This window comes from Rhinatrema bivittatum, chromosome 8, assembly GCF_901001135.1.
Source record: "Rhinatrema bivittatum chromosome 8, aRhiBiv1.1, whole genome shotgun sequence".
NCBI lineage: Eukaryota > Metazoa > Chordata > Amphibia > Gymnophiona > Rhinatrematidae > Rhinatrema > Rhinatrema bivittatum.
In genome coordinates this window covers 166,833,495-166,859,054 of record NC_042622.1, presented here as the reverse complement: position 1 = coordinate 166,859,054, position 25,560 = coordinate 166,833,495, and the positions used below count along the sequence as shown (strand labels likewise).

Below are 25,560 nucleotides of genomic sequence, written 5' to 3'. Positions count from 1 at the left end.
GACGAATCAGGTTTCAATCTGACATCAGCCCCTAGTACATATACCCCTGTAGGAAGTGCAGCTCTTCAGTATTCTCCTCGAAAAGCAATGTGGATATATTTCTGACTGACTAATTTGATTAACTTGGATAACTTTATAACTTGGTTAAACTTTTTAACTTGATTAACTTGATCTGGTTGATTGACTATAGCTGGAGACCACCAGTGTACTCAACCGGAAAGCGTCGACACCCGGTAGGGTGGGTGTCCTAAGTGAATGAAAACATGGCTTACCCTTGAATCATTCGAATTCCATGCGTAACGGCAGCCAAGGGTGGGATGCTGAGTCCATCTGTCTACACTAAGGAAAACAAAATTATCAGGTAAGTAATTTCTCCATTTCCTAGAGTGTAGCAGATGGACTCAGGACCAATGGGATGTATAAAAGCTACTCCCGAACCAGGTGGGAGGCTGCCCTTGACCCACTTAGTACTGCCCTTGCAAATGCCGTGTCCTCCCGAGCCTAAACATCCAGGCGGTAGAATCTGGAAAATGTGTGGATGGAGGACCATGTCGCCGCCCTGCAAATCTCTGCGGGTGACAGCATTCTGGTTTCTGCCCAGGATACTGCCTGGGCTCTGGTAGAATGGGCCTTGACCTGTAGAGGCGGTGGCTTGCCTGCTTCTACGTAGGCCGCCTTGATGACTTCCTTGATCTAGCGGACTATGGTTGCCCGCGAGGCCGCTTCCCCTTGTGAAGGAGGAAAAGGTGGGACTGAAAAAGCAGCAAGGAAGGTTGCTTAATAAAGCCGTGAGGGCAACAGTACACAATAAGCAACCAAATGTCCGATCTTGTAAAAATTTTATTATGTAGAAACCAATATATGCAATGAGCCCGACTCCAGCCGAGTTTCGCCCTCTTTCAATAGGGCTGCATCAGGGGTATTTGCATGTGTAAGTATTATGTCTTCGTCAAAGTTTTGTATATATGGGCTATAAGCAATGCAAGATTTCAACGATCTATGCAGTGCAGAGCGCATCAATTTTGCCAGAAATTAACTCTGGATCTCAACAGCGTAAAAATCGCTGTGATCACTTTCAGAGCAGACGAAAAGGTGGTCCATTTTCCGTACGGGTTCCGACATTTCCAGATATCTGGATAGGAGTCTGCTGATGTTGAGGTGGCGTAGACTCCGAGCTTCTTCAGAATTCTTCAAGACATCCGGCAATGGTAGCGAGATGGTTTGGTTAAGGTGGAAGTGACACACCACTTTGGGAAGGAACGAAGGGACCGTGCGTAGCTGGATGGATCCCGGGGTGAGCCTGAGGAACGGTTCATGGCAGGACAGTGCTTGTAGTTCTGAAATGCGGCGGGCTGAACAAACCGCCAGCAGAAATGCTGTCTTTAATGTTAACAGGCGGAGGGACAGACCTCGGAGGGGCCTGAAGGAGGTTCCTGCTAGGAAATCCAGGACCAGATTGAGATCCAAAGAGGTACCGGCTACTTTAGTGGTGAGCGAATGTGTTTGACTTCTTTCAGGAAGCGTGACACATCCGGGTGAGAGGCTATGCTGTCGCCCTCGCTCTTGGAGCCGTAGCATGACAATGTGGCCACCTGCACCTTGATAGAATTGAGGGACAGCCCCTTCTGTAGCCCGTTCTGTAAGAATTCCAGGATCACGGGAACTTTAATTGAGCATGGCTTGATGTCGTGGCCTTTGCACCAGGCTTCAAATACTCTCCAAATCCTTATGTACGTTAAGGATGTGGAGAACTTGCGTGCTCGGAGTAGGGTGTCAATTACAGCCCCTGAGTGTCCGCTCTTTCTCAGGCGAGCCCTCTCAATGGCCAGGCCATAAGAGAGAATTGAGCTGGATCCTCGTGGAGGATCGGTCCTTGTTGAAGCAGATCTCTGTGTGGAGGCAGTGGCAGGGGGTTCCCTGCCAGTAGCCTTCTCATGTCTGCGTACCACGGTCTTCTTGGCCAGTCCGGGGCCACTAGAAGTACTAGAAAACACCCCTGTTTTCTGTAAACCGACATGATGTGAACGAGTTCATGAATGCCGGTATAAAAAAAACCTTAAATAAATAAATAAATAAAATAGTCCCCTGTGTAGCTGTATCTTGTGAATGATTGCGCCCAATAGGGGCCATGGAGGGGGGGGGGGGGGGGAGGCGTATAATAGGGTCCCCTGTGGCCAGGTCTGTACCAGGGCCTTGATCCCCTGGGACTGAGGTTCCCGCCTGCGGCTGAAGTACCTGGGTACTTGGGTGTTGGACCGGTTTGCCAGAAGGTCCATGTCCGGTGTCCCCCACTGGTTCACTATCAGTTGGAACGCTGCGGACGACAGCTTCTATACTCCTGGGTCTAGACTTTCCCTGCTGATGTAGTCCCAACGATGTTGTCTTTCCTGATGATGTGGACGGCTGAGATCTCCTGGAGGTTTACTTCCGCTGGCTTCTGGTTCCCCCCTGCCGGTTGATGTGGGCCACTATTGTGGCATTGTCCGACATTACTCTGTTTTGTCTCGAAGTCTGTGAGCGAATCGTAGACAGGCTAGTCTGACTGCCCGCGCTTCTAGGCGGTTGATGTTCCATCCAGACTCTTCTGTGTTCCACTGCCCTTGGGTGGTTAACTCCTCACAGTGTGCTCCCCAACCTCGTAGGCTGGCATCTGTGGTGAGCAGGGTCCAGGTTGGGGAAGATAGCCTTGTTCCCCGGCTCAGGTGGCTGACCTGCAGCCACTACCGTAGCTGAGTCCGGACTCTGCCTGGGAGTGATAGACGTACAGCGTAGTTCTGAGACAGTGGATTCCATCGTGATAGAAGTGAGTGCTGCAGGGGTCTCATGTGAGCTTGCGCCCATGGCACTACTTCCAGTGTGGATGCCATCAGACCAAGGACTTGCAGGTAATCCCATGCTGTGGGGCGAGGTTCGCTCAGCAGGATTTGTAACCAGTCCCACAGTTTTGATCTCCTTGTGGAAGTCAGGCTGACCTTGTCTTCTTTGGTGTCGAATTGGACTCCTAGATATTCTAGAGACTGTGAGGGCTGTAGACAACTTTTGTTTGTGTTTACCATCCAACCTAGGCTCTCCAGTAGAGTTTTGACTCTGTTGGTTGCTTGGCGGCTCTCCTGTGGGGATTTTGCCCTGACCAGCCAGTTGTCTAGGTAAGGATATACGAGGATTCCTTCCTTCCTCAGTGTTGCTGCCACCACAACTATGATCTTTGTGAACGTCTGGGGAGCTGTGGCTAACCCGAAGGGTAGTGCCCGGAACTGGTAGTGACAGTCCAGGATTTTGAAGCGTAGATAGTGCTGGTGTTCCTGATGAATTGGGATGTGTAGATAGGCCTCCGAAAGATCCAGGGATGTGAGAAACTCTCCCGGTTGTATCGCCCTTATTACAGAGCGTAGGGTTTCCTTGTGGAAGCGGGGAATCCTCAGGTGGCGGTTGACCGACTTGAGGTCCAGGATGGGCCTGAACGTCCCCTCTTTCTTGGGGACGATAAAATAAATGGAATAATGCCCAGTATTTATTTCTTGTGGGGGCACTGGGGTTATGGCCTCGAGGGCCAGTAGTCTGGTCAGTGTAGCTTCCACTGCCGCCCTCTTGGAGAGGTCATGGCAGGGGGACTCCACGAACTTGTCCGGAGGGGTTTGCAGGAAATCCAGGTAGTACCCCTCCCGAATGATGACTAGTACCCACTTGTCCGAAGTTATCTCGACCCATCTGTCGTAGAATAGGGCTAGTCTGCCCCCTATGGCTTCTTCCCTTGGACGGATCGGCTGAATCTCATTGTGGGGTACAGCTGGGGACTGTACCTGAGCTGGTTCCCCTCTTGCTGTGCTTGTTCCGAAAGGACTGGTTCCTGCCCGCCGGGCGGGGCACTTGATAGTTGCTTCTGTATGGATTGAAGCGCTGTGAACGTCTGCCCCTGGAGGACCGGGGAAAGGGTCGCTGGTTTCTCTTAGTCCTGTTCTCTGGTAGGCGCGGCAATGGGTCTCGCCCCATTTGTTGGCCAGTTTCTCTAGCTCGCTGCCGAACAGGAGGGATCCTTTGAAGGGCATCCTTGTGAGGCGAGTTTTGGAAGATGAGTCGGCCAACCAGCTTTGGAGCCAGAGTTGTCTCCTGGCTGCCACCGCAGATGACACTCCTCTGGCCGCTGTGCGCACCAGATCGGAAGCAGCGTCCGCAAGGAATGATACTGCTGGTTCCATGGCCTCTCCCGGGGTGTTGCTCCTGGTCTGAGATAAGCAGGCACGTGTCACTACGGAGCAGCAGGCTGCTATTTGTAGGGACATAGCGGCTATGTCAAAAGCCTGTTTAAGGATGGATTCCAGACGCCGGTCATGAGCATCTTTGAGCACTGCTCCTCCCTCCACTGGGATAGTAGTGCACTTTGAGACCGCACAGACCATGGCATCCACTCTTGGGCATGTCAGAAGATCTTTGGCCGCCGGGTCCAGGGGTTACATGGCCGCCATGGCTCATCCCCCTTTGAATGTGGACTCTGGAGCACTCCATTCCAGGTCAATTAGCTGCTGGACGGCTTGTAACAGAGGGAAATGGCGGGAGGTTTGTCGGAGGCCCTCTAGCAGGGGATTCGGCTTAGGCTCCCCCGAAGCACCTGCACCCGGGTTAGCGAGCTCCTTCAGGCTGTGGGTGACCAGTTCAGGGAGCTCATCCTTGGTGAAGAAGCATCTCATGGTTCGGTGAGGCTCTGTCCCCGGGGGGAGTTCCCCCTCTTCTAGGGGCTCTGCTTCCTCTTCAGAGTAGACCGTATCCCCATAGGTGGGGCTTCTGGGCAGTGGAAACCTTTGTCTAGGCCTCGAGGGGCCTGGTGCATACAGGTCTTCAGGTGATCAGCCGGAGGTTCCGTTTGCATGTGAACAAAGGTGTGTAGCCCTCTGAAGAACTCCACCCATGAGATAAACGCTGGATCCAAGCTAAGGGGCGTTAAGTCCCTGGGGGTCCCCGTCTGTGGGGTGTCCTACTGGGATTTACTAGATCCGGGGTACCCACTGAGGAGCTATTACTAGGCCCTGAGTGGGACTGGCCCTGGGCTGGATCTCCCAGGGCCTCCTCGCAGTGAGCGCACAGGGCGTTGGCCTCCTCGCTTTGTGCGGCTCTGATATGGCATGCTGGGCAGAGGCCTTGAGCCTTTATCTCCGTTTCCGGTGGTGCCATGGCTATCGGCACGTAAACTCTTATGCGCTCCGGCGCATCTAAGATGTGCGTGCGGGCTGTGCACGCAGTTGTGCACCAAAGTCATGGTTATGCGCTTAGCCCAGTAGGCGTGCGACGAGCGTATATCTTATGTGCACGGCCCTTGTGCGTGTAACTTTGTGCGCACAAGGATTATGTGCATGTAACTTTATGTGCACATGTAACTTGTGCGCCTAGCTAGACTTGAGCGCTCGGTCGACGAATGGAGTGGCGAATAGGGCCAAGATGGCAACGGCGACCGTGCGGGCAATATGGCGACCACCTCGGAGGGTCTCCACGTGGGTGGACCCTTGGAACTAACCGGGGCCTGGCCCTGCTAGGGCGGATCAACCCGGCGGCAATGGTCCTGGCCGGCGACCTGTGCGACTCCTTGAACCTCAGAGACCGGCGTCAACGCTGAAGATTTCTACCTTACCTTGTCTTCGGCGCTTCCCGGTTTCGTTCCGGGCGGTCTCTGGCTGTGGGGGGAGAGGGCAAATACCTTCACCGCCGCGCTCGAGGGTGCACCCACTGCCTCTCAGCTGCGCCCAGGATCGGGGGCTAGGTCCTCACCGTGATTCGGCCGCCGGACCGAGGCTCACCTCCGAGGGACCACGGAAATCACCTCAGGAAATCTCAACTGGGGGAGGGACCCAATGGTATCACCGCAGGAGAGCGGAGCTAGTCTTCAGAGGTAGGATTTTCTTCAAATTTGGGTTTTCTTCGTTGATTTGATTTCTAACGCTGTGAGAGCGTGCAGATAGACCCTAACTGCTATGGAGACAGAAAATACTGAAGAGCTGCACTTCCTGCAGGGATATATGTACTAGGGGCTGATGTCAGATTGAAATCTGATCCGGCTCCAACTGCTATCAGGAGTACACTATACCCATTGATCCTGAGTTCATCTGCTATACGCTAGGAAAATATCTTTAATGTAATAAAATGAAACTCAAACAGGGATGTTCATGAATAAGGGCCAATCTTAAAGATTACAGCAATCACAAAAATTGTATTGTTGAGTTGGTTCTCGTAGACAGCTTTATAACACAGGCATTCTTACATTAAACATTACCAGCTATTTTTCAACTGCTTACCTAATTCAATACAAGTTATACCAAGAGACCATACATCTACTTTGCCATCGTACTGCCCTTCGTCCATGGCTAAAATCACTTCAGGGGCCATCCTAAAAACAAAAAGATGATAATTTCACAGCACTGTTCACATAGGTTTTTCTACTAAATCTATAGCTCTGTCTACTGGAAGTAAATTTGAGCTGTGCACTGTGCAAGAGGGCAGTAATTGATGCTTTAATAAAACTGCAAACCCTAATGCTCTGAAAAATTTCCTGACAAATCACACTAAATTGCAGCCATCCAGCTGAATGAAGCTTTTTCTTCCATCGAGAGAGATCTGGCTAAAAAAGATCACAAGCACCATATGGCAACCTGTGTTTTGAAGAAGGGATCTACGTGGTCTCAGAAGCTTATGTACATCCTTTTATTTTTGGATAATTCTTAAGTTGGTCCAATAAATGTTATCACAGCCTGCAAAAAATCCAGTTGTGAAAAAAGAAATAATACTATGCATTAGATAAGCGGTCTTACTAGGCAGCTTTTCTTCATGTGTGGTTTTTTTTTTTGTTTTGTGGAAATATATTTATTAACCAAGTAACCATAAGTACAGTACAATGTAAATGAATTAATACATGGAGTAATACGTAAGTATCAGAAAGATGATATGAAGGAACTTGGAACATAGGATAAGTGAATCAGGTGGCACCTCTTTATAAAATCTTAACCGATGTAACCAAGAGATTCATTTTTCATGTGTGTTTTTAATATGCATATAAACACATTTTAGACATCCTTAAAGATTTTCTTGTCCCCCAAGCTGCTCTGACTTGCAGCACATTTAGAGTACACAGTTTGCTGCTAAACCTGCTGTAGCACACAACGTCTGAGAATAACAGTGGGAAAGGAATGTGTACACCGGATTTCAAAGAATTTCTCACATTTTGTGCCTATGGCAAACATACTTCTTGTTTTTGACCTGACTATCCAAGGACACTGACTGAATTAGTATTTAATGCATAATCTTCCCTTACCATTTCCAACCCAAACTTCTGCATAAAATTCTGATAAGCTCTCTAACTAATGTTACAAAAATTCAGGATTATAATAAGTATTAACACTAAAATTTCATTTATAAAGTCAAAATCATATTTCTACAGCAATGTAAAAGTTAATGCCATCTATAACAGTTTCCCCTATCAAATGTCCATTCTGATAAGCAGACGTGTTGACGCCTGCATACCCCAAACCAATTCACACATTGTATCAGCTTCATTCCAATCTGTCATCTAAATTCCTAAACTTTGGCATTGGTGGATGGGAGAAAAAGGTTCTTAACTCTTACCGCTTATGGTCACTCATATAGACAGTTGTACTATTTCCACAAACAGGATTTAAACTGTATAATACTCAATATTAATTGTACAGGTCATAGCACATGAACATACAGAGCTGCTGAACAGAGGAACAGTAGCATTAAATTAGAGGCAAGCTATGCTACAACAGCTCTCAGAACCCATGGGAGAAGGAAAAAATAACCACTGCACTTACTGAGACACCTGCTCGACAGCCCAAGAGCAGCACTGGTTGCAGCTCTGAAGGAAGCCAACAGCTGGTTTCCTGAGCACAAGCAGCAGGGCCTAGATTGCAGAAAGCCAGATCAAAGGGGTAAGAAAAAAGACCCTGCCAGGGCAGATCAGAAGCCATCATAAAAGCCTACAAATGGTGTGTACGGTATTGCCTTGGAACTTATCTTACCAATATGGTGTCCCCACAAAAGAATTGGCAGGAGATGCTATCGAAGCAGATCCAAAGTCAGCAAGTTTCACCTGACCTGGCTCCGTCAACAGAATATTTCCTGCCTTGATATCTCTAGAAAAGAAAACCAGAATTAAAAGGAGGTGTTTGTAGAGTTATCAGAATCTCAAGATGTTAAATTATAATAGCATATAAAATTGCAATCTTTATAGTCAGATAGGAAAATAAATTAAATCAAAGCAAATCATCTCAATAGTGGTTCAAGGATCAGAATGACTGAGATTGAGCAGTATATCACTGGAGCAAGACACCAATGTACTCTTTTTACACATTAAGCAACGTCACACCAACAAATTATTTAGATTATTCAAAAAATCAATTTGTCTATTCCTATTTCCTCCTTTGCTTTTATTCCCAAATCTATCTTTTATGTTATAATATATTTTAATGGCTTTTTTTTTTTATTTTGCACTCTCTCTAATTAAAGGTGCATACTTTGTATTATGGTTAGTATCTAAATCCACTTTCTACCTTCTCAAGCTCTATTCACAGTTCATGTCTTTCAGTGGGACACATCCTAGGGTTCTTATAAAGCTGCGGCAGCACCTTGATTTACTTACATTACTAATGGCAGGAGGGTGTAGTATGAGATGCTTTCTACACACTATCTCCTCTCAGGAACCAAAGAGAAATCTCAACATAAACAGAGACATCTTTGAAAGCTGCTTTGACAGCTGAATTCTTTGAAATGACAAGATTATTGCAACAAAGTATGTGATCCAGTTGCAGACACTCACCTATGGATCATGTTGTGAGAATGCAAATATGCTAATCCCTGCAAAGCACCATGAGTAATTGCTGCTATTTCAATTTCTTGCAATGGCTTTTTATGAACTAAAAATAAAAATAATTGTGACAAATCAGTGAAACATGCAGTTAAATGTGGCTTCCATAACCAAATATAAAAAGCAGAGTTAAGATCATATGTAATATCAGATATAGTAATGTCTATGTATAATGTGACGAATTCTAATTAAGAACATAAGAAGTTGCCATACTGACTCAGACCGATTGTCCATCAAGTCCAGCATCCTGTTTCCAACAGTGGCCAATCCAGGCTACAAGAATCTGGCAAGTACCCAAACACTAAGTAGGTCCCATGCTACTGATGCCAGTAATGGTGGTGATTATTCCCCAAGTCAACTTGATTAATAGCAGTTTATGGACTTCTCCAAGAACTTGTCACATTACTTGCCACATTTCTTTCATGAATGGTTAAGTAGACTATCATCATACAGTTATTCAGCACTTCTTAGACAATAGCTTTTAAATAAAATGCTTAAGCTACTTTCTCCATAATCTGGGGTGACAGTGAGTGCCTCACTTTTGAGTGGATCTACTAGAGAAGTCTCTACATATGCTGTGCAAGGCCTGTCAGAATTCTACTGGGAGGGAACAGAGATTCAAATACACAACCACCTCAAAATTATAACTATTTAGAAAATAACTAGCTGAAGTCATAATGGTCAGTTCAGCTTTCCAAATGCATAAATGTCATCTATGGACTAAAGCCTAACGTCTGAATTGGGGCCTAAGACATTTTGAATTGAGTAGTGCTGAGAAAAACTCTTTGTAGAACAGTCCTTAGTACAGTTCTTCAATGGCCACAAAAAAACCTGGTTTCCATTGTAATTACAATAAACAAATTAAGCTAATTCTCGGACTAAATATATGCAGACATAGCTGATGAATATTTATTGTGGACTTCCTGAAAACCAGATCTGTCTCTGCCCCTGTAGGTAAGCAACAAACAAAAGGATGCCACAAGAGTTATCACCCTTAACAGGGATGGACCCAAAAAACAGCAGGGTAGGCGATCCAGTGAAACCATAGGTAAGCAACTAACAAAAGGATGCCACTTGTGGCATCCTTTTGTACCTACGGTTTCACTGGATCGCCTGGATCCGGTTTCACTGGATCGCCTACCCTGCTGTTTTTTGGGTCTGCCCCTGTAGGACCAGAGTTAAGAAGCTCAGATAGCTTGCAGCATGTGTCAGGTTTAGTAACTTCACCTCTGAAAGATCCAGGTATCTGCAAACTCTACTGCACACTACTCAAAGCAAACAACTATTTTCTATGAGGTATCTACTAAGTGCAGTTCATGTCACAATCAGCAAAGGGAAGAGAGTCTATCAATGCTGGACCCTCCCTTCTCTTTCCTACTTAAGATTATCACTTCCACAAGGCCACAGATCAAACAATATCAAAGGAAGCACAATCTATGCTTTGAGTTAGGATCTTCTGTGGAATACTATCTTATCATGCTCCACTGGGCTATGGGTGCTATTATGTTGTAATGAAAGAAAAATCATGAAAAGTACCTTCTAGTAAGTCTGACGCGGATCCTAAACAATATTCCATAACAAGCTGTAGAAGAGAAATTATTGACAGTTATATATCACATATGTTCTGATATGCATTACATTTAATTGGGAAAAGTAATTTAAATTGTGTTCTACAGATTACAATGGTGAAGAAAGAGCTGCTACTCAATCATGGTCCACCCAGCAAAGTAAAAAAGGAAAATTTCAATCATTCTGAAGGTGAAAAAGTCAAAGAATCTAAGAATGAATTGTTCTGAGCTCTTTCTTTGTATCATTCACTAATCTTACATAATTCTGGATATAGGGGAGATTCAATCTCTTAATTTCTGTTTCACACACTGCACTGTCATGCAAGAGACCTATGCTGTGGTGACTTTGTTCTCAGGAACGTTGGGAACTTGCACACAGCTAATATGAAGCTTTAGGAAGAGTGATCTATGTTCATACACTTCTGTGGAGACCTCTCCCTATCCCCTGCTATATTTAATGGCTGAGTGTAAGGTAAGAAGAGGCTGGCTTAAAGGAGGAAAAGGTAGGCAGGGAAAGAAGCATTGCCCGTGTACTCAAATAGACCCTAACCCCCATTCTCCCAAATCATAACAAAACATGAAAAGAACAATGAACAGGGCAAGTACAAGCCTGCATATATTTTAAAGCATGAAACAAAACTACAGAATTCATACTCTGGAACCTCTTCTATCCCCAGATAGTCCCACACTAGAGCAACTGCCCTGAAGGCAAGCTAAATTTAAAAAGCAGGGAATTAAAAGGTTTTCATTCATACATTACATCAGTCACAATCCACTTTTATGTAGCCAATATGTCTATACACATCGGAGCTGACAAAGCCTATGATGGCTAACCTGCCTGGATCCAGTTCTTCCTGTGACTAAAGCCCCATTACATGACCAAGCAAGATTTGAACTCAATTTAGTGTGAATTAGAAGAAAATGTATTTTAGGCTATTTTTACAGGATGCAAAACTAGCTACGCAATATAGGTCAATATATAAGCAGATCTAAAGCAACAGACCACACACCTCCTGCTCTCTATATGAAAAATTATTTTGCAGCATCTTTCCAAACCAGTTTTCAATTTGTCCTTACGCCCTTCTCCCTCAAGATAAGAAAAGCCATCAAAGCAGCAAATCATGGGCTTACCCATGCCGTGTGCTCACGTAAATAGCAGCCTTTGTACTCTATACTGTTTGGATGCTGTATACGTTGAAGGAATTTGACTTCTTTGACAATATCTTGCCATTTCTGTTGAAAAGAAATTAAAAGAAGAAAGAACAAACATTACAGAATGCTATAAACCCATGACCTAATTCATATGGGGGAAATCTATTTTTTAGTATAAAATCCTATGACCTTTTTAAATAGGAAGAAAAAGGATGGGCAAGGAAATGTGATTATATCATAGTCTCTCTCTATATAACTTGCTCCATTTGTGTGTGGGTCACTCCGTCAGTCTTGCCCCAAAAAAGCAAATGTTGCTTACCTGATGTAACAGGTGTTCTCACAGGACAGCAGGATGTTAGTCCTCACAAATGGGTGACATCGAGGATGGAGCCCAACCACGGAAAACTTCTGTCAAAGTTTCAGGAACTTTGACTGGCCCCTACTGGGCATGCCCAGCACGGCACTAACCCTGCAGCCAGCAGGGGTCTCCCTTCAGTCTTGTTTCAAAGCTACAGGCAGTGCCGAAAAATAAAATAAAAACGAACCCAACACCGCGGGGTGGCGGGCGGGTTTCGTGAGGACTAACATCCTGCTGTCCTGTGAGAACACCTGTTACATCAGGTAAGCAACATTTGCTTTCTCACAGGACAAGCAGGATGGTTGTCCTCACAAATGGGTGAGTACCGAGCTGAGGATGTCCTAACATGCACCAAATGTACCCAACGGCGTGCAACGGGCACAACAACTGGGGAGGAATTTGGGAGAGGGCATCCGCACCCTACCGGGAAGATGGAAGGGTGTTGGTACTTCATGTTGGAAAAAGGTTACGCAAGACAGATTGGCCGAAGATGGAATCCTGTCTTCCAGCTTTGTCCAAACAATAGTGGGCTGCAAATGTATGGAGGGAACTCCAGGTTGCAGCCTTGCAGATGTCAGGAAGCGGCACCGATCGAAGGTGTGCTACCGAAGTCGCCATGGCCCTCACAGAGTGTGCTTTAACACGGTCTTGAAAAGGAATGCCAGCTTGCTGATAGCAGAAGGAGATGCAATCCACCAACCAGGAGGAAAGAGCCTGCTTACCCACAGGTTGCCCTAACTTGTTAGGATGGAAAGAGACGAATAATTGAGTGCTCTTCCTGTGGGCAACTGTACGGTCTAGATAGAAAGCTAGAGCCCGTTTACAGTCTAGGGTATGCAGAGTCTGTTCCCCGGAGTTGGAGTGGGGCCTGGGAAAGAAGATAGGTAGTATGATGGATTGATTAATATGAAACTCCGAAACTACCTTAGGTAAAAATTTAGGGTGAGTGCGGAGTACCGCCCGGTCTTGCAGGAGTTTAGTGTAAGGCGGATAGGTAACTAGGGCCTGTACTTCAATAACCCTGCGAGCTGAAGTGATAGCCAAAAGGAATAACACTTTCCATGTGAGATATTTTAAGTCACAGGAGTAAAGAGGTTCGAAAGGTGGTTTCATAAGGCGACCAAGAACCAGGTTAAGGTCCCAAGATGGGGCCAGAGGACGTAAAGGTGGCTTCAAATGGAGCAATCCTTTAAGAAAACGTGTAACAAGGGGTTGTACTGAAATATGGACACCCCCAATACCTTTATGGAAGGCGGCTACCGCACTGACATGCATTCTAATGGAAGAGGTCTTTAGATCTGATTCTGATAGATGCCATAGATAGTCCAAGAATTCAGAAATTTGACAGGAAAGGGGATCAAGGGACTGAGAAGTGCACCATGATGTATACCTTTTCCATTTGTAGGAATAAGATTTCCTTGTGGAAGGCTTTCGTGAAGCGATCAGGACATGAGAAACTGAATCCGAAAGGTTAAATGGTTGAAGGACTAACCTTTCAACATCCATGCCGTCAGGGTCAAGGCTTGGAGGTTGGGATGGAGGAGGCATCCGTCGTTTTGAGTGATCAGATGCGGGTCCTTTCCCAGAGGAATGTGCCTGCGGAAGGAGAGATCCTGGAGTATGGGAAACCACACTTGGCGTGGCCAGTGCGGTGCTATCAGGATCATAGTTCCCCTGTCCTGACGCAGCTTCACGAGAGTCTTCGACAGAAGAGGAAGTGGAGGGAATGCATAGAGCAGACCGGTTGTCCACGTGAGGGAGAATGCATCCCTCGGCCGAGAGTGCTGGCTCCGAATGAGAGAGCAGTAATTGTCTACTTTGTGGTTCTGAGGAGACGCAAAGAGGTCTATGTGGGGGTAACCCCATTTGTGAAACAGAGAGGTCGCTACCAAGGGGTCGAGTGACCACTCGTGTGGTTGGAAGACACGGCTCAGCTGGTCTGCCAATACATTGTCTACTCCCGGCAGGTAGGTGGCCCTGAGGTACATGGAGTGGGAGAGGGCTTCTGCCCAAATCTGCGCAGCTTCCTGACACAGAAGGAAGGAGCCTGTGCCTCCCTGCTTGTTTATGTACCACATGGCCACCTGGTTGTCTGTCTGAATTAAGATTGTGTGGTTTGATAGGCAATCTTGAAAGGTCCTGAGAGCATATCAGATTGCTCTCAGTTCCAGGAAATTTATCTGGTGTTTGGCTTCCTCTGGTGACCAGAACCCTTGAGTTTGTAAATTGTTTATATGGGCTCCTCAACCGATGTTGGAAGCGTCGGTGGTGAGGATTACTTGGGGATCTGGTGGAAGAAAAGGCAAGCCCTGTAGGAGGTTGGATTGATTTGTCCACCAGGCAAGAGACAGACGGAGTGCATCGGTGATGCGAACAATGGAGGACAGAGGCTGAACAGCTTGTGTCCATTGTAGTCTCAGAGTCCATTGCGTGATTCTCATGGCCAGACGGGCCATGGGAGTCACATAAACTGAGGGGGCCATGTGTCCCAGTAGAATGAGGAATTGGCGAGCTGTAGCTGTGGGTTGAGACTGCAGCTGGCGAGCTAGGGACACAAGGGTTTGAACCCGTGGATGAGGAAGGAAGGCTTTTACTTGTAAGGTGTCCAAGTCCACCCCAATGAAGGATAAGGTCTGTGATGGGACTAAGTAGGATTTGTCGTAATTGACAAGAAATCCTAGAGAAAGCAGAGTTTGAATTGTTAGGGTCAGGGAGGACCGAGCTATGTGCTGGGTTGGGGCCCTGATTAACCAATTGTCCAGGTAGGGGTAGACGTGGACACCTGCCTTCCTCAGAAAGGCTGCTACTACCATGAGGCATTTGGTAAAAACTCGTGGTGCGGATGCCAGGCCGAAAGGTAGCACTCGATATTGGTAGTGATTGCGGCCTACTAGAAAACGCAGATATTTGCGATGAGATTGCGTGATCGCAATGTGGGTATATGCGTCTTTGAGGTCTAGAGAGCAGAGCCAATCCCCTCTTTGCAGCAGAGGGAGAAGCGAGCCCAGTGTTACCATCTTGAACTTCTCCTTGTAAAGGTACTTGTTGAGGGCCCGTAGGTCCAAGATAGGACGAAGTCCCCCTGACTTTTTTGGGATCAGGAAGTACCTGGAGTAGAACCCTAGTCCTTTTTGTGAGGGAGGAACGGGTTCTATAGCGTTTAACTGTAGGAGAATAGAAACTTCCTGCTCTAAAAGAACAGAGTGATCGGTGAGTCTCCACGCCTGCAGGGGTGGGGAGTCGGGAGGTAGAGTCATGAAGTTGAGACGGTAACCCTGTGCAATTATCGCTATTACCCATTGATCTATGGTGATATGACGCCACTTTTCTAGAAAGTGGCACAGCCGACCTCCTACTGGAATGGCTGGAAGAGGGGTTTGGCAAGTGCTCTCTAAATGAGAGTCAAAAACCCGCCGCAGGGCCAGGTTGTGGAGCTGGTGCGGCCTTTTGTTTACGAGACTGGTGAGGTTGAGTTTTATGGTAAGACCTCGCAGGCCTAGCCTTGGTTAGTGGGGGATAGTACTTCCGTGGCCGGAAGAAAGACTTTTTGGAGTCTTTTCTAAACGGCTGTTTAGATGGCAAGTCAGGAGGAATGGATGAGAGCTGTTTAACTGTCTCAATATGATCCTTTAGTTCAGCAACAATTTGTTGAATTTGCTCACCAAACAAGTTATCCCCTAGACAAGGCAAGTCAGAGAGCCTGTCCTGAACCTCCGGACGAAGGTCGGATGACTTGAGCCAAGCCCAGCGTCTAGCAGAGATAGCCGTAGCAGAAAGTCTGGTGGAAGCATCAAATATGTCATAAGCTGTTCTTATTTCATGCTTCCCAGCTTCAAATCCTTTATTTAGTAGGGATTGAAGCTGTGGCTGGAACTGTTCTGGTAAGGCATCTGAGAACTCCTGCATTTGTTTAAGGATGACTCTATTATATTGAGTCATATACAGCTGATAAGAAGCTATTCTAGAAATCAGCATGGCTCCCTGGTATACCTTCCTACCTATTCTATCTAGGAATTTGTTTTCCTTAGTAGGAGGTATGGAAGAATGTGGCTTTACTCGTTTAGCTTTCTTTTGAGCTGATTCTACCACAACAGAATGATGGTCCAATTGTGGTTTCTGAAAGGCAGGTGCTGACTGCACCAGGTAGGTAGAGTCAGCTTTTTTATTTACGGGAGCAACAGATCCAGGAGATTCCCAATTCTTTTTGAGAAGGTCTAGAAAAACCTGATGAATTGGAATAGAGGTGATGACCTTAGGGGCATCCAGGAATTGGAGCAATTCCATCATCTGGTGCCTGTCATCTTGTTCAGATTGAAGCTGGAAAGGGACCAACTCCGACATGTCCTTCACAAAGTTTATGAAAGAGAGGTCCTCAGGGGGAGAACGCTTTCTACTCTCCGGAGGAGAGGGTGGTGAAGGCAAATCATCGGTGTCAGTTGAGGTATCATCACCCCAAGTGTCATAAGGATCAGGTTGCTGACGCTTAGGACCATGAGCAGGCTGAATACCTGAAGGCCCCGGTTGAGGCTCCGAGAAACTCGAAGGAATCACCGGGGGCATCGAGAATGTCCTCGGTGGAATCGATGTCGGTATCGGTATCGATGCCGGTATCGAAGGAACCGGTGTCGGCATCGAGGGAATCGGTGTCGGCATCGGAATCCTCGGTGGAGCTGATGTGCGTATCGCTCCCGAGGAATGTATCGGTGGCGAGGGACAACAAGGCACCGATGGAACTATCCCCGAAGGGGGAATTCGATACGGTGTTTCTCCAACTGATGAGAATGCTGTCGGTGATCCGGGTATTGCCGGTGGAAGGGCATTCATGAACGCTTCCATCCAGGCGAGCAGCGGTGCCAGTGCTGCTGGAATCGGATCGGTGACCGGTTCCACTCTCGGTGCCGGAGGAGTCTGGAACCGTAGTATCGCCTTGTCGATGGCCTCCTGGACCAGCCGGTCCAGTTCTGCCCAGAGACCTGGGGTAACAAGACCCGGCTCGACGGGAGAGGGAGGCTGAGGCTGAGCCGGAGGGACCACCGTCACCGGTGGAATCGCGGCTCCCAAACCCCGGAGGGGTGAGGGTTGCCTCAGTGTCTGCGAGACAGTAGTGGACGGTGCCACTTCTGGTCGAGACTTCTTTGGCTGAGGCTCGGATGGTACGGAGGTCGATGACATCGATTCCTCGACAGGCCGAGACTTATGACGTCGATGGCGATGTTTCTCCTTCCGATCCCCTCTATGGTCAGGGGAAGGGACAGGAGTCGATGGCCATGAAGTCGTCGATGGCGGACGGACACCGGAGGGCTGTCGATGGCGATGAGACTTCGACGGTGCCGGTTCCGATGACGTCGATGCAATCGATGGCGTTGGGGTCCGAGCATGGAAGAGGAGTCCCATCTTTTCCATTCTGGCTTTGCGACCTTTTGGTGTCATTAGGGCACATTTGGTGCAAGTCAGGACATCATGCTCGCTTCCTAAGCACAAAACACAGACTCTATGTGGGTCTGTGATTGACATAGTTCGGGAACAGTCCGGACATCGACGGAACCCCGACGCCATGGCCATAGGCCAAATATTTAGCCGCGGGACTGTCGACTGCCAACGGGCCTCAAGGGCCAAACTCGACTGTAGTCGACCAAACGACGGCAAAAACTTACCGAAGTTCCGCGGATGAAAAAATTCAAAGAAGGGAGACCCCTGAGGGGCAAATTTTCTTCAGAAATTTTTAATTGAAGAATTCCTGTCAGGAACGTGGTTTAGAGCTCTTTGACCGCGTGGCTACTGCTGCGCGGAAAAAAGAAGACTGAAGGGAGACCCCTGCTGGCTGCAGGGTTAGTGCCGTGCTGGGCATGCCCAGTAGGGGCCAGTCAAAGTTCCTGAAACTTTGACAGAAGTTTTCCGTGGTTGGGCTCCATCCTCGATGTCACCCATTTGTGAGGACAACCATCCTGCTTGTCCTGTGAGAACAAGTTATACCAAATTTTCAAGATATTTAATGACTGATTTTGTTTTCTTAGGGTCTATTCTTGGTAGATCACAAAAAATTGTTCCTTAAAAACCTTATTTTAACATGAAATACAATTAAATAATTTTGTCCCGGGACACAGAAAGAGGGAATTATCTATGGGCTTCATATGGGTAAGCATGTTTTAAGCAAGCAAAACAGGCTTTGGAACAGTGCTTGATCTCTGTGCAGGTAAAAGCACACATGCTGTATAATGCTGCACATACTTTTAACTGCCAAGAAATGTTTGCATGTTGTATACGAATCCATACACTTTCCACCGCTGAGAAAGCAGAGTTGCTTACCTGTAACAAGTGTTCTCCCAGGACAGCAGGATGTAGTCCTCACATGTGGGTGATGTCATCAGGCGGAGCCCTATTACGGAACACTTTTGTCAAAGTTTCTAGAAACTTTGACTGGCACACTGAGCATGCCCAGCATGCCATGATCCCTGTGACCACAGGGGTCTCCCCCTTAAGTCTTATTTGTAGCAAAAAGCGCGAGCGAAAAAATAAAATAATAAACGTAAGCCGACCCAACTCTGCAGGGTGGCAGATGGGTTTCATGAGGACTACATCCTGCTGTCCTGGGAGAACACCTGTTACAGGTAAGCAACTCTACTTTCTCCCAGGACACGCAGGATGGTAGCCCTCACATATGGGTGATTAGCAAGCTACAGACTGACTCATATTACAACAGGCCAATAGCAGACGACTCGTGCAGCAGGCACAATAATTGGGGTGCTATTGGCAATGATGAGGCAGCCTGAAATCATAGCAGGTGGTTGTGGAAGGAGTTGGGGATTATACTGGAACAAAGTTTTTCAAGAAAGATTGGCCAAAGGCAGAGTCTTGACGGACTTCCTTATCTGAGCAGTAGAGGGCTGCGAATGTGTGAAGAGAGCTCCATGTCGCAGCCTAGCAGATGTCAGCAATTGGTACTGAACGATAGTATGCTACCAATGTTGCCATGGTCCTTACAAATGTGCCTGCACTCACCCCTGGAGAGGAAGGCCTGCTTCCTCATAGCAGAATTCGATACAGTCTGCAAGCCAGTTGGAGAGAGTTTGTTTGCCCACTGGAACTCACAGCTTGTCTTTGTCAAAGACGCAAAGAGTTGAGTGGATTTCCTATGGAGTGCAGTCTAGATAGAATACAAGGTGTGCAAAAACCTCTCGCCCTGGTGAGAGTGAAGCCTTGGGAAAAGAGGGTGATAGACATAGGGAGAAAAGAGGGCCGCAATTTGGTTGGTAACCCGGGGGAACAGATAGTGAGGTGACAGGAACCAACCGGAGAACAGGGCATAGTACTCACCGAGCGTCGATGAAATGTACGCGAAGGGAGACCCCTGTAGGGAAATTATTTGTGAAGTAAAACTTCAAGTATTTCCATGAGGAAAAGTTGTGAGAAAAATCTCACACAGCTCCTAAACGCGAGGCAAACTGCAGTGCGGAGAAAAAAAAGAGACTGAAGGGAGACACCTGTGGACACAGGGATCATGGCTCCGCCTGATGACATCACCCATATGTGAGGACTACCTTCCTGCTTGTCCTGGGAGTAAAGGGGAGCTCCTGAGGTCAAGAAAGGAGTGATTATGTGCAGAAATGCTTTTTCCCTGTCTTTTCTCATTAACCCTTACATTAGTATGCAATATGAAGGAACAATTCGCAAGGAGCCAAAATAAGACCAGTGAAGTTTCATAAGTTGTCAAACCAAACTTGCCCAAAATGTCATGTTTACGGTATTTTACATAAGATTTTTCACATTATAAAGCTACTACAGCTGCTTTGTATTTTTTTTTCAGTCGAGGATCTGAGTAGCTGAGTCTTAAGGTAATGTTTTGTACTATCCTTCATGATTTCTTCAGATTTTCATTAAATTGAAATTCTGACTTATTGTCAAAATAAAAAAACATGAGGAAGCTTAAGTACAATGGGGTCCATTTTCAGTCGCTGTGTGGCTCGGTTAGTTAGCCGGATAACTTTATCCGGCTAGCAGGGTATATTCAATGGCGCAGTCACGCCACTGAATATACCCAAGTTTCTTAAAGTTTATCCAGCTATCTTTAGATTAGGTCTGAGGCTCAACCAGAGTTAGCCAGATAGGTCTCCTGCCCACGCCCTGGAATGCCTCCCACTTATTTGGATAAATTCTAGCTGGATAACTAGTTAGGGCTAGAATTTTCAAAAGACTATGCGCATAAGTGGGCTTTTGAAAATTGCTATAAAGCAAATGTTGCTTACCTGATGTAACAGGTGTTCTCACAGGACAGCAGGATGTTAGTCCTCACAAATGGGTGACATCGAGGATGGAGCCCACCACGGAAAACTTCTGTCAAAGTTTAACAGAACTTTGACTGGCCCCTACTGGGCATGCCCAGCAAGGCACTGACCCTGCAGCCAGCAGGAGTCTCCCTTCAGTCTGATTTTCAAAGCTACAGGCAGTGCCTAAAAAAGTAAAAACTAAAACGAACCCAACACCGCGGGGAGGCGGGCGGGTTTCGTGAGGACTAACATCCTGCTGTCCTGTGAGAACACCTGTTACATTAGGTAAGCAACATTTGCTTTCTCACAGGACAAGCAGGATGGTTGTCCTCACAAATGGGTGAGTACCGAGCTGAGGATGTCCCGACTTGCACCAAATGCACCCAACGACGTGCAACAGGCACAACAACTGGGGTGGAATTTGGTAAAGGGCATCCGCACCCTACCGGGAAGGTGGAAGGGTGTTGGTACATCATGTTGGAAAAAGGTTACGCAAGACAGATTGGCCGAAGATGGAGTCCTGTCTTCCAGCTTTGTCCAAACAATAGTGGGCTGCAAAAGTATGGAGAGAACTCCAGGTTGCAGCCCTGCAGATGTCAGGAAGCGGCACCGATCGAAGGTGTGCTACCGAAGTCGCCATGGCCCTCACAGAGTGTGCTTTTACACGGTCTTGAAAAGGAATGCCAGCTTGCTGATAGCAGAAGGAGATGCAGTCCGCCAACCAGGAGGAAAGAGCCTGCTTACCCACAGGTTGTCCTAACTTGTTAGGATGGAAGGAGACAAATAATTGAGTGCTCTTCCTGTGAGCAACTGTACGGTCTAGATAAAAAGCTAGAGCCCGTTTGCAGTCTAGGGTATGCAGAGTCTGTTCTCCGGAGTTGGAGTGGGGCCTGGGAAAAAAGATAGGTAGTATTATGGATTGATTGATATGAAACTCAGAAACTACCTTAGGTAAAAATTTAGGGTGAGTGCGGAGTACCGCCCTGTCTTGCAGGAGTTTAGTGTAAGGCGGATAGGTGACTAAGGCCTGTAACTCACTAACCCTGCGAGCTGAAGTGATAGCCAACAGGAATAATACTTTCCATGTGAGATACTTCAATTCACAGGAGTGCAGAGGTTCGAAAGGCGGTTTCATTAGACGACCAAGAACCAGATTAAGGTCCCAAGATGGGGCCGGAGGACGTAAGGGTGGCTTCAGATGGAGCAAGCCTTTAAGAAAGCGTGTTACCAGGGGTTGTACTGAAATAGGGACACCCTCTATACCTTTATGGAAAGCGGCTACCGCACTGACATGCATCCTAATGGAAGAGGTTTTAAGACCTGATTCCGATAGATGCCATAAATAGTCCAAGAACTTAGAGATTGGACAGGAAAGGGGATCAAGGGACTGAGAAGTGCACCATGATGTGTACCTTTTCCATTTATATGAATAGGATCTTCTGGTGGAGGGCTTTCGTGAAGCTATCAGGACACGAGAAACCGAATCTGAAAGGTTGAAAGGCTGAAGGACTAACCTTTCAACATCCATGCCGTCAGGGACAAGGCTTGGAGGTTGGGATGGAGGAGGCATCCGCCGTTTTGAGTGAGCAGATGCGGATCCGTTCCCAGAGGGATGTGCCTGCGGATGGAGAGATCCTGGAGTATGGGAAATCACACCTGGCGTGGCCAGTGGGGTGCTATCAGGATCATGGTTCCTCCGTCCTGGCGAAGCTTCACGAGAGTCCTTGACAGAAGAGGAAGTGGAGGGAATGCATAGAGCAGACCTGTCGTCCACTTGAGGGAGAAGGCATCCCTCGGCCGAGAGTGCTGGCTCCGAATGAGAGAGCAGTAATCGTCCACTTTGTGGTTCTGAGGGGACGCAAAGAGGTCTATGCGGGGAGAACCCCACTTGTGAAACAGAGAGGTCGCTACCAGAGGATCGAGTGACCACTCGTGTGGTTGGAAGACACGGCTCAGCTGGTCTGCCAATACATTGTCTACTCCCGGCAGGTAAGTGGCCCTGAGGTACATGGAGTGGGAGAGGGCTTCCGCCCAAATCTGCGCAGCTTCCTGACACAGAAGGAAGGAGCCTGTGCCTCCCTGCTTGTTTATGTACCACATGGCCACTTGGTTGTCCGTCTGGATTAAGATTATTTGATTGGATAGATGATCTTTGAAAGTTCTGAGCGCGTAGCGGATTGCTCGAAGTTCCAAGAAATTTATCTGGTGTTCGGCTTCCTCTGGTGACCATAACCCTTGGGTTTGGAAATCGTCCACATGGGCCCCCCAACCGATGTGGGAAGCGTCGGTGGTTAGGATTACTTGTGGATCTGGTAGGAGAAAAGGTAAGCCCTGAAGGAGGTTGACTTGAGTCGTCCACCAAGTTAAAGACAGGCGTAGCGCTTGTGAAACTGTGACTATGGAGGACAGAGGCTGAAAAGCTTGAATCCATTGGTGTCGCAGAGTCCATTGTGTTACTCTCATGGCTAGTCGGGTCATGGGAGTGACTTGAACCGAGGATGCCATGTGTCCTAGGAGAATGAGGAATTGGCGAGCCGTGGCAGTGTGTTGAGACTGGAGCTGGCGAGCCAGGGACATGAGAGTTTGGACCCGTTGAAGTGGAAGGTAGGCCTTTGCCTGTAAGGTGTCCAAGTCTGCCCCAATGAAGGATAAGGTTTGAGATGGGACTAAGCAAGATTTCTCGTAATTGACAAGAAACCCTAAGGAAAGGAGTGTGTGAATTGTCAATTTTAGGGAGGATTGAGCAATCTGAGGGGTAGAGGCCCTGATTAGCCAATCATCCAGGTAGGGGTAGACGTGGACACCTTCCTTCCTGAGGAATGCTGCTACCACTACGAGACATTTGGTAAAGACTCGTGGAGCAGATGCCAGACCGAAAGGTAGTACCCGGTACTGATAATGGTCGCGGCCTACCAGAAAACGCAGATACTTGCGATGAGATGGTGTTATGGCAATGTGGGTATAAGCGTCCTTGAGGTCGAGAGAGCACAGCCAATCCCCCTTTTGCAGCAGAGGGAGCAGCGCGCCCAGGGTTACCATCTTGAACTTTTCTTTTTGAAGGTACTTGTTGAGGGCCCGAAGGTCCAGAATGGGACGTAGCCCCCCTGATTTCTTTGGTATTAGGAAGTATCTGGAATAGAATCCTGTCCCTTGTTGACAGGGAGGGACGGGTTCTATAGCATTTGATTGTAGAAGAAGGGATACTTCTTGTTGTAATTGAGCCAACTGGCTGGTTAGACTCCATGCCTGAAGGGGCGGGGAGTCTGGCGGGAGAGCCATGAAGTTGAGGTGGTAACCCTGTGCGATAATTGCTAACACCCAGTGATCTGAGGTGATCTGTTTCCAACGGTGTAAGAAGTGGAACAGTCGACCCCCCACAGGGATGTATGGAAGAGGGATCTGGCATGTGCTCAGTAGAGGGAAGTCAAAGGCCCGCCGCAGGCCCAGGAGGTGGGGCTACAGTAGGTCTTTGCTTTCTTGGCTGGCGAGGCTGAGGCCTGTTGGAGGACCGTGCAGGACGAGGCCTAGCTGATGGAGGATAATAGCGACGTGGTCGAAAGAACGACTTCTTAGAGTCCTTCTTTGGTGGTTGCTTGGAGGACACGTCAGGTGGGACAGACGAGAGTTGTTTCAACGTCTCATGGTGATCTTTTAACTCTGCCACAATCTGTTGAATTTGTTCTCCAAACAAATTGTCGCCTAAGCAGGGTAGATCAGCAAGACGATCCTGGACCTCTGGGCGAAAGTTAGACGCCTTTAACCAAGCCCAACGTCTGGCTGAGATGGCTGTGGCTGAAACTTTTGTGGAAGCATCGAATATGTCGTAGGCAGTTCTAATCTCGTGCTTCCCTGCCTCAAATCCTTTATGAAGAAGGGCTTGAAGCTGTGGTTGGTACTGGTCCGGCAACGTGTCAGCATAGTCTTGCATCTGCTTAAGGATGGCTCTGTTGTATTGAGTCATGTAAAGTTGATATGAAGCTATGCGTGAAATCAACATAGCTCCATGATATACTTTTCGTCCCACACTATCCAGGAATTTATTGTCCTTGGTAGGTGGAGTGGAAGAGTGTGGCTTAAGACGTTTGGCCTTCTTCTACGCAGACTCAACCACAACAGAACGATGATCCAGTTGAGGCTTTTGAAAACCTGGTGCTGACTGGACAAGATATGTGGAGTCAGCTTTTTTGTTAACTGGTGAAATAGATGAAGGAGATTCCCAGTTTTTCTTTAGCAGATCCAAAAACACCTGGTGAATAGAGATGGAAGCGATGATTTTTGGAGCATCCAGAAATTGGAGTAGTTCCATCATCTGGTGTCTGTCATCGGCTTCAGATTGCAACTGAAAAGGTACAACTTCTGACATCTCTTTTACAAAATTAATGAAAGAGAGATCCTCAGGAGGAGATCTTTTTCTACTCTCTGTAGGAGATGGTGGTGAAGGCAAATCTGTGTCAGAAGATGTATCATCATCATCACCCCAGGTATCGTAGGGATCATGTGGGACTTGAAGCCCTGAAGGACCTGGTTGAGGCTCTGAAGGCATCGATGGAAATCTAGATGGAATCGGTGCTGCAGGTGGAACTAGGAATGGCATCGAGGGCTTCGGCGCTGCCGATGGAATCGGTGCCGGACGCGGAATCGATGGAGCCGAAGGATAAATCGGTGGAGATATACCAGAAGGTACCGATGGAACCACCCCGGAAGGGGGAATCCGGAACGGTGTTTCTCCTGCCGATGAGAATCCAGTCGGAGACGGTGGTGTTGTCGATGGTACTGGAATTACCGATGGAAGGGCCGTCATAAGTGCCTCCATGCAGTGCAGTAGAGGTGCTAGAGCTTGCACCAACGGCTCGGTGGTCGATTCCCTCCTCGGTGGCGAAGTCGGTGCCGGCGTCGGTGCCGGAACCAGTGCCGATGGAGGTTGTAATTTCTTCATCACTTTCTCGATGGCCTCCTGGACCAGCCGGTCCAGTTCTGCCCGGAGACCAGGGGTAACAATACCCGGCTCGACGGGAGAGGGAGGCTGAGGCAAGGCCGGAGGGACCACCGTAACCGGTGGGATCACGGCCCCCACACCCCAAGAGGGTGAGGGTTTCCTCGGTGCCTGCGAACGAGACGTGGAGGGTGTCCGGTCTGATCGCGGCTTCTTAGTCGGTGGCTCGGCTTGAGCGGAGGTCGATGGCTGTGGATCCTTGACAGGCCGAGACTTGTGCCGTCGATGGCGATGCTTTTCTTTCCGATCCCCTCGCCCATCCGGGGAAGGGACGGGAGTCGACGGCCGAGAAGCGATCGATGGCGGACGGTCACCGGAGGGTTGACGGTGATGGTGCAACTTCGACGGTGCCGGTTCCGATG

General features: G+C 47.8%; 1 protein-coding gene across 1 annotated transcript in view; it reads right to left on the bottom strand.

Annotated features, from left to right (window-relative positions):
* TAOK1 (TAO kinase 1) overlaps window positions 1–25,560 on the bottom strand; it is a 422,716-nt gene that overhangs the window by 184,875 nt on the left and 212,281 nt on the right. The window contains exons 4-8 of the mRNA XM_029611182.1: window positions 11,563–11,664; window positions 10,400–10,445; window positions 8,816–8,912; window positions 8,019–8,132; window positions 6,282–6,373 (exon numbers count right to left, since the gene is read on the bottom strand). Coding sequence (XP_029467042.1) covers window positions 6,282–6,373; window positions 8,019–8,132; window positions 8,816–8,912; window positions 10,400–10,445; window positions 11,563–11,664 — 451 coding nt within the window. The remainder of the gene's footprint in view (window positions 1–6,281; window positions 6,374–8,018; window positions 8,133–8,815; window positions 8,913–10,399; window positions 10,446–11,562; window positions 11,665–25,560) is intronic.